The sequence below is a fragment of the Ooceraea biroi genome, chromosome 6, assembly GCF_003672135.1.
Source record: "Ooceraea biroi isolate clonal line C1 chromosome 6, Obir_v5.4, whole genome shotgun sequence".
NCBI lineage: Eukaryota > Metazoa > Arthropoda > Insecta > Hymenoptera > Formicidae > Ooceraea > Ooceraea biroi.
In genome coordinates, this window is record NC_039511.1 from 7,619,199 (window position 1) to 7,628,968 (window position 9,770).

General features: G+C 58.6%; 1 protein-coding gene across 1 annotated transcript; it reads left to right on the forward strand.

The window, feature by feature from the left end:
* The first annotated feature begins 9,145 nt into the window (after positions 1–9,145).
* Positions 9,146–9,547, forward strand: LOC113562199. The gene has a single exon (XM_026970755.1). The coding sequence runs from the start codon at positions 9,146–9,148 to the stop codon at positions 9,545–9,547; it is 402 nt and encodes a 133-aa protein (XP_026826556.1).
* The last annotated feature ends 223 nt before the right edge of the window (positions 9,548–9,770 follow it).

Here is a 9,770-nt window from a genome sequence, read left to right on the forward strand (position 1 = left end):
GTAGAGCCATGGTGGACAGTAGTCCACCAGTCCCTTCCACATTTCGGGAGTCAACAGTATCTCCTTGCCGGTAGTGTCCCCCAGCACGATGTGCACGGCCACCGCATCCGCGGTCGGAAGGATGCCTATTCCAATCTCCAGAAACTTGTAGCCGGTCCTGGTCAAGTTGTATCTACGGCCCAGTATCCGCATGCGTCGCACGTCTACGTTGGGCGTCGCGGTGACGTCTCTCCACTTGTGAGTCGAGAAAAACGATGATGACGAATCGTGACCCAGAGGCCAGCGCGCGCGTAACTTACTCGCAACGTCGCTTCTTCAACGTACCCCCCTCCTCCACAGGCCGCGGAGCTGCGGTCCCCATCTGGTCGAGAGGTAACGTGACGTGGTACATTGCGCAGTGGGCAGGTCCTCTACACTCAGAATATGAACGCCTGACTGATGTATCCTCAGTGGGACGCAGTTTATATACCCGCCTGCTCCCATGTATAAGCACGTTATGTAGAGGGGAATGCGTGGTCGTGCTGGGGGTCGACTATTCGAACGCGGTTCCTCAAATGTTCGGACATCCTCCAGCCGTTCGAACTATCTCTGCACACGAGTCAGCTGTCCCGCTTCCGCATTAACCCTGAGCGGTACGGCCCATGCATACGTGTCCAGCGGACCGATAAGGGACGAGTATGTAATTGCAGCATATAGTGTAACACGAGTCGATCGCATCTTCGCTGTGTCAGCGTGCCACAGGCCAGTGTACCCGCTGACTATGGCACGCGTCTCGCAGCCCGTCTATTGTACAGTAGTTGTATCCCGTACCAACCTTCTGCGGGATTCAATTCCCTTTTTCGCATGTTATCGCGGCACACGAGTCAGCTGTCCCACGCTTCCGCAGTTACCCATGATAGTGAAACGCGAGTACGGTCGAAACATCGCTATGTCAGCTCGCCACAGGCCAGCGTACCTGCTGACTATGGCACGCGTCTCGCAGCCCGTCTATCGTACGGGGAGTTTCCCACAATCCTTCTTCGGGATTCAATTCCCTTTTTCGCATATACGGAGCGAGATAAAGTGACCCGGCCATCCATAGCGCGATTGTAAAGACGCGCTTTATCTCGCTGACACCGCGCGAAAAGAGCAAACCCTTCATATCATGCGCTCTATAAAGACAACCCATCATGCGACACACTGTCATTCCTATTGTAACCAACAACCCGACATCTGTTTCACGACAATATGGAAAATTTAGTTGACACCACCGATGCTATCCACGCGGCGGCAGAGATGGCGACGCAGACCGCTACTGCTCTGGCCGCAAGAACGCGCGAGACACAGGCGAGCCTCAACTGTCTCGACACAGAGATGGACGAGGCCTATCTGTCACAACTTGAGCAGATCATCTAAGTACGAACAAACATACATAAAACCAATGACCCGACCTATATTGCGAACGGTGTAACTAAGTGTACATGATCTTCCAGGCGCAACCTGAGAACGTGCCTGCATGATATTAATGAGGTGCTGCAGCACAGGCTGCAATTTTTTGATGGAATCCAGCCGATCATCGGCAGAGCTGTTGGTAGGCAGTACGCGCGCGCCAACACACCACCACCCGAATAAGTAATGCTACCTCATACGTTCCTTCGGCGTCTACATCTATACCAGTGTTAATATCTGTGTATTCCCTTTTGTAGCAGACCCCCCGCACAGTAGCAGCAGCGGACGTATGGGAGAGGAACAACACGCGCGCCCACAAACACACACATACACACACACACACACACTGTATATAAACTATAATGTATAGGATATAAGTATAGAGTAATGTATAATAAGCGATAAACACATACATATATATATATATTTTAATAATGTAAAACAGTAGTGTATAATACATATAAATATAGAAATACATATAGTGCTTATAAGAAACCACTACTTATTTATTCCATATCCCACGCGCGACGGTCCACCCATCCACCACGCGTGCAGCGTCAGCACGTTCTCCAACGCGCAGACCCCGCTGTGCGCGCTGCAGCGGTACGTTCCGCGATCGGGGCCCACCAACTCGCTCAGGCGCGCGATGTCCTCGAAGTCGTCGTCGATGGACCTGACAGTGACGCGGCGTTCGCCCGTGAGATCGCCGAGGATACCCTCCAGCCACCGCCTCTTCTCCGCGCCCTTTACGTAGACGAGCCTGTTGTCTCCTCCTCCTCCTCCCACGACGGATACCGCTCTACGGATAAGAGCGCCGGCGTGTTCGTAGGGCACGTTACCGTCCGTCCAGCGGAGTCTATAGTGGTTGACCGATAACCAGACGGCCTGAGACCTCTCATCCCTCGTCAGGCGACTCCATGCCACAGGTGGGCGGAAGACATGGTGCGTCAGCACTCGATCCCACGTACGCAATACGGCAACCTCCTTCACCGCGAAGCCGCCCTGGACGATGAAGCCCTGCAGGTCGGCGAATATTGGCTCGGCAGCCATGGGCGCGACCAGACGACGCGACGTACCACGCTCGTCAGCGGGTTGTACTCGACTACGCGATTGTGGAGTATCAGACAGTACGCAGTAGTCTCGGGCGGAACGTTACGCCTGCAGTCGAACTCTATTCGGACGTCGACGGTGGCACTCTTCACGGTCTCGGTCTGCCTCGCGCAGTCTAGCACCACGAGCGGTCCACAGTGCAGGAACTTGTTCATCGTGAGCACCGCTCCATCGTCATCCCGATCGAGCGCGTAGTACGCTCTGCGGAATCTGACATACATGTCGTACAGTATCGCGTAGCGATTCTTCGCAAAGTCCAGATGCATGTCGTCGTAGGGATAGAACGTCGAATTGAGAAACAGCTTCACGTTGGAGAGGTCGCAGGCGTCGAACAGTGACGCGTCCTTCGTCGCGGCGTTCCTTCGACCGGTCTGCAGCGCGAAGATGACGTAGCGCGGTTTCTCCAGCTGCGTGGCCGCTTTGACGGCCCAGGAGTGCGCGGTCGTGCTCTGCAGAAGGGGGAACTCGTACAGATCCCACGAGTGGAACGCCATACCGAGAAATCGTCCGCTCTCCAGGGTGCGCAGCAACTGTAGTTTGTTGATCTCGTTCAGGTAGACGTGCGGCATGCGCCATTGCACCTTGTGCAGGTCTATCCGCGCCTCGTGTCGGTTGCCCGACAGCACGACGCAATTGTTGTCGTTGCGCGCACGAATCGAACGAGCAGAACGAGCTCGTGCCGCGCGTTGATCACCACGCGTCTGCAGTCCTCGCAGAATCCCAACAGCATCCCGAGAGGGACGCAGAGGTTGAAATCACCCGGCCCGAACGTGCCCGTCAGACTCTATCCAGCGCTCAGTAGGATATTACTGCGCGCGTAGGTCAGGGAAACGTAGTTTTTGAGCGTGCTCGTCACGCCGACGTTTCGGCTCCTGTCTATCTCCACGCCGTTGAGCTCGTAACGAAGCTCGTCGAACAGGAAGGCCGCGCAGTTGTTCACCAGGTGCGTCTGGGATTCACCAGGTGCAACGGGCGCCGCTTGAGCATCCCCCTCAGCTGCTGCCCCATCGACCGAGAACGTACCATCGATGTAGAGATAGCTCTCACAGGGCAGCGTGTACAGATCCTGCTGTTGTATGGGAATTCGTATCTCATCGCTGTGCCCGAACGTGGTGTTGGCGTACGGGTTGTACGTGTGGGTCTCGAGCCCGACGATGCGCTCGTCGAAGACCGGCTCATCGCTGATGTCGAGTACGTCGACCATCGTAGCCGTTCCGAACGACGGTGTATCCCAACGAACGAAGGAAGGCCGCGTTCTCCGCGTTCAGCGTCATACCGTTACCGCTCCCGCGCACCTCTCCCTCCTCGGGACGCTCTCGCGTCTGAGTAGTAGTACCTCTTCTTCTTCTTCCGCGTCCTCCACCACTCCGCAGTACGAGCATTCCCTACAGCTCTACGCAACGCGTCGTCGTCGCACGTGCAGACGCACCGTTATCTCCTCGCCGCGAAAGTCGATCGGCCGACCGTTCTGATCCACGACGCGCACCGTGATGTCGGTGACGCTTCGCGCGATGACCGGGAGGTAAATGATCTGCCCGGGCCTCTCCGACAATTTATATCCCGGTGGCACGTTGGGCGCGAACTCGTGTATCGTGTGTACGGGCCTGTTGTTGCTGTACGTCCCCGCCGTGACGTTGCACTCCACGCGGATGACGTTCACGCTCATGATGTTCACCGGTTCGTCGGACACGTACCACCTGTTGGGCCGTAGTACGCGCGGCGAGAACCCCAGGAGCAGATCGATGGTGCCGGGCTCGGCGAAGTTCACCCGATAGGCGCACTTCATCTCGCTGCGCATGGTGTTGTCGTTGGCGCGTAGAGCGAGCACGTCCTCCCCCGTGCTCTCCTCACCGTCGTACATGTCGTACGTTCCGACGAAGTCGTCGGCGTCGTCGGCGTCGTCGTCGTCACCCACGGTGTCACGTCGACGGAGCACGGCGTTCCTCAGGAACCGGCTTATGGCACGAATCGGTTGTTGGTCGCGTCGACGTTAGATATCGAGTTGTAGGTCTCGAAATCCGCGAGACCGAGCTCGTAGGAACCGTCGCTCAGATCGATGGGCGGGAAGTAACACCGTGAGAACACTGCTTCTACCGGTCAGCGTGAGCGTCAGCGACATGATCGATCGCCGCCCCCTACCACTCGATGTCGCGAAGAAAACGCAGACACAACTGCCCGCAGATCTGCTCGTCGTACGTCTGATATCGGTAGCGATTGTACGCGATCGACGCGGTGCCACCCAGATAGCGCTCGAGTGCGCAGGTTACCGAAACCGTCAAAGTAGACGACCCTCTCGCCCCTCTTAGCGTACGCGACCCAATGGGTCCCCGGACACGCGGAGGCGTCGAGGTTTACGACGCCGCACTCGTTGCGACGCGCTCGCGCGGGTAACGCGTCGCGCATAAACACCCTTCTGAAGAACGGCACGCGAAGACGCGCGATCGCCGCCGCTAGCTGCGGGCCCGTCGTCGCGCCAGGTGGCAATCCTAGCGCTGACGGGGACGTTTTTTTTTTCGTACCGCGACCGCGTGCGTGCGGCGCGAGATAAAGACCACGCCCTTTTATCGCACGATTGTGACGTTGCAGCTCCTCCAGCTGACGACGCTTAGCCTTGCTGTCGTTCACCGCCTTCGCGACGCCGGCCGCACCATCGATCAGTGACCCGAGTGCGCCTAGGACCGGTAGGAAGCCGCCGCGTTTCGCTATCGGGAACGTCCTCGCCGGTCTCTTGGTCGCAGTGGTTACCCTCTTCCTCCTGCTCGTCGTCCTCTTTATACCAGGCGCCGATCGCCTCTTGCTCCTCAGACCCATTCCGAGTTTCGTCTTTGCCTTCATGGCCGCCCATACGGTCGCCGCGGCGGCCCTCTCACCCAGGCTCGAGTTGCTCGCCGAGATGCGCTCGCGCGCTCTGTCCGCGAGCACCCGGTCGGCCGCGTGCCGTTCGACCAACTCCCGGCTCCGCGAGTAGGCGATGTCGTGCTCGCGACAGGCGGCGTCCAACGGGTTCACGCCGCGATCGTCTCGCGCGAGTCGTTTCGCGAGTCTCGTACCGGGCCCGCAGAACTGGTAGCCGGGAATATGCAGCTCGAACGGTAGCGCGTCTATGGCGCGATTGAGCAGACCCGCGCGGTGAGCGGTTAGACGCATTCGTCGCACGTCGGAGTAACCGTAGACGCGCGCAGCAGCAGCAGCCTCGAGGTCGCGACTGATCGAACAGGTGAGTGCGTTCCGCGTATAAATAGCGGGGGGCGCCTCGACGGCGAGCGAGTTCGCGCAACATGCGCTACGTCAGGCAGCCCGTGCGAATACGAGTGTCGAACGTGGACGACAGGATCGGGAGTGGAGAGACGAAAGCGAGCAGGCACGGGTCTCTACTACCGACTACCATACGCGCCCTGGTGTGCGGACCGTCGGGATGTGGCAAGACGAACGTCGTGATCAGCCTGCTCGGGAGTCCGCACGGCGTGCGCTTCGAGAACGTGTACGTGTACTCGAAATCGTTGCAACAGCCGAAGTACCGCTATTTGGAGCGCCTACTCGGGTCGATGGACGGGATCGGTTATCACGCGTTCCACGACAGCGGTGACGTCGTACCGCCGCACGAGGTCCCGCCGCACTCGATATTCGTGTTCGATGACGTCGCGTGCGACAGGCAGGACGCCATGAGGGAGCACTTCTCGATGGGACGGCACTCGCTCGTCGACTGTTTCTATCTGTGTCAGACGTACGCTCGGATAACGAAACACCTGCTGCGCGATAACGCGAATCTGCTGATCCTCTTTCGACAGGACGGCACGAATCTGCGGCACGTGTATAACGATCACGTGAACACCGACATGACCTTCGAGGAATTCGCCACGCTGTGTCGCGACTGTTGGCGCCTACGGCACGGATTCCTTGTGATAGACAAGGACAGCGCGCTTCGGAGCGGTCGGTACAGGCGCGGATTCAACGAGTTCGCCGTGTCGTAGGCGGGGGAGCCGGGGAGTGGGCAGTCGTCGCGGGCATGTCGAGTGGTGCAGCCGCGCGTACGTTGCAGGAACGCGAGGCAATCGCGGAGAAGATCGTCCGCGCGCGCGAGTCCATCCGCAGGAAGCACCGGAGTCTGAGGACTGACAGAATGGACGACGAGCGGGCCCTGGAGACCCACTTCAAGCCCATCGTCGAGCCGTTGAAACGACTGGTCGAGCACACCGTCGGCGACAACGACGACGGATCCTACACCGGTGCCAACGCTGACGACGACGACGACGACAACGTGTATCGCGTGAAGAGGAAATGCGAGTACAAAGACGCTGACGCCTCGTCATCCGCGATCGCGACACCGCAGAAGCGGCGGATGGTTACGCCACAGAGGCTAAAGATAGGCCGGCAGAGACTGAGCGCCACGTCAACACCGTTGATAAGCGCGACGCTCGGGTCCGACGCGGCGGTGCCGCTGAGCCCGCTGGAGCGATCCGTCGCCGAGGTCATGCGAACGGACGATAGCAGAGACGCTCTGCTCGCCACGCTGGGGCCATTGGGTCGGAAGTACGTGGGCGCTCTGTTCACGAACAGTGGTCGCGGGCCAGCCAGCAGGACGAGCACCATCGACACCGTGTACGGGTTGTATATCGGTGAGACCGGCACAATGCTCGGCGACAAGTGCTTCGATGTCGGCTCGGACGACACCATATTCGTGGACGGTACGCGGTACGAGGGTACGCCCGGTCTGTACGAGCTGATCTTCATGCGTATGCTCGACGAGCGCGTGTACACCGTACAGGACACGACGATGTACCGCCGGATTCTGTCGGCGACGAACGCGCACAGGCAGCAGTATCAGGCGCACAGACCGATAAAGAGTAACAAGGGCTTCAAGTACAAGCAGATTATCGCACCGTTGATGTGCATTGACTCGGCCGCGGGTCACGGTGGAGCCGGTGTGGAACCGCAGCCACCACCACCGCAGTCGCTTCCAACCATAAGGGTAACCGACAACGCGATCGACTACGTGCACTGGGACGATCCGAACGAGCTGGTGGATCGCCTCAGGCTGATCGAGGCGTCTCGCGACGCGGGCAACGACTCGCACGACGCCGAGTTCCTGTCTATAATCGAAGAGCTCCGAGAGGCGGGTATCATTATGATCTGAAGCACCGTCCACGACGCATCGATGCCCGTGAACAAGTTCGGCGCTACCCTCGCGCGGAGCGGCGACCACGAGACGGGGTTTCGGACATGCGACGTTCGCGGTTACGTGCGCAACAACGCTCTCTGTCGGGTCCCGGACGGCAACGAGTACGTCGCTAAGAGGCGACGAATACGGCACGTGGCCATACCGCGGGAGGAGTACGATGCGGTAAACTGATACCACGTGGACCAGCGGATCGGGTCGTTATCCAAGGCCCAGCGGAGGGACTATCGCGAGCTGCGGAAGGCGGTCGACGCGCTACGAGCACACGTCGACAGTACGAACGGCGGGGTGGCTGAGTTGCGCAGGGTCATCGAGGAAACGGGGCTGCGGATCAACGTTTAGGAGGAGCGGATTACCGCGTCGCTGTCGCGACTCCAGTCCGACATGGCCTCCCTCATGACGCAATTGCAGGCGCACGACGGAAGGATAAAGTACCTCACGGAAAACGTTGCGAAGGCGCGCACGGGTGCTAGATCCAACACGAACCGATTGGACAGGGTGACGAGGACCGCACAGTCGTGCGAGGAACGGGCGAACGATCTCGAGGCAACGGTGTCGAGGCTGCGCAGCGATCTGGCCGGACTTTCGAGAACCGACGAATCAGTGCTGACATACGTGAGCATCGACAGACCGCCCGTAACGGGAGAGTGAAGCGAACGGACGAACGCACCGACCGACCGACCGACCGATCGACGGACCGATCAACGGGTCGATCAACGGACCGATCAACGGCCGTTCGACGGACGAACGGAGCGATCGACGGACCGATCAACGGATCGATCAACGGACGAACGGCCCGCTTGACCGACCGACCAACGAACGGGTCGATCAATGAACCGATCGTAACGGTAGATCGAATCCGTACTGAGGAGACAGGACCGGCCCGCCGAATCGCGCCACGATGAGGGTCAAGGCGCGCGGCAACGTCAGTTCGGAGAGGTTGCAACTGGTGCGCGAGTTACACGTGCCAGTGCGAAGAAACTTTCCTCGTCGTCGCGTGATCGTACGTGGATACGACGACCTGTGGCAGGCGGATCTGGTCGACGTACAGTTGTACGCGAGGCAGAACAGAGGCTACCGCTACATACTGACGATCAGCGACGCGCTGAGCAAGTACGCGTGGGCGGTTCCTCTCAAGCGTAAGTCAGGTAGCGAGGTGGCCGAGGCGTTCACTAGGATATTCCGCGGAACCTGCAGACCGACAAGGGCAATGAATTCTACAACGCACAGGTGCGAGAACTAGCGTGTAAGTGCGGTATAAATCACTATTCCACGCACTCGATATTGAAAGCTTCGATAGTGGAACGCTTCAATCGCACGCTGAAGAATGAAATGTGGAAAGTGTTTACGCTCAATGGATCATACGAGTGGGCAGACGCGTTATCGCGCCTCGTGCGAGAGTACAACACTCGCCGGCACCGCACTATCGCCATGCGGCCGGTCGACGTCACGCCGGCCACAGCTGCTCGACTGCTGTCCACTGTTTACAAGCGCGTGAAGATCGCCGCGCCAGCGAAATTCCGCGCGGGTGATACGGTGCGCGTGAGCAAGTATAAAACCGTCTTCGCGAAGGGCTATACACCGAATTGGACCACGGAGGTGTTTAAGGTAGCGAAGGTGCAACGGACCAATCCCGCGGCGTACCTGTTGGAGGACTATCGCGGTAATCCGATTTCCGGCGGCTTTTACGAGCACGAGTTACTCAGAGCCCGTCATTCGGACGTTTATCTCGTGGAAAAGGTGCTGCGGCGGAGGGGAAACGAGGTGTACGTCAAGTGGCTCGGAATGGACGCGTCGCACAATTCTTGGATCAGTAGGGACAATATGCTGTGATTGTACGCGTATATACCTCCATGTGCTTATGTACGGGGTGTCTGACATGAGGCGGGGACAGTAGGCGTAACGTCGAGATATGTTCGCGCCTACCGCTGTAATCGGAAACTAGCCGCTATCGCGTCGCGCGAGCGGCTAACCGTTTGTTACGCCTACTGTCTCCGCCTCATGTCAGACACTCTATACGTTATATCTTATATATTTATATACTTTTTACTCAAAG

Bases quoted from the DNA above. Each gene is read 5' to 3' on its own strand.
- LOC113562199 (XM_026970755.1), top strand. From the start codon at position 9,146: ATGCGGCCGGTCGACGTCACGCCGGCCACAGCTGCTCGACTGCTGTCC.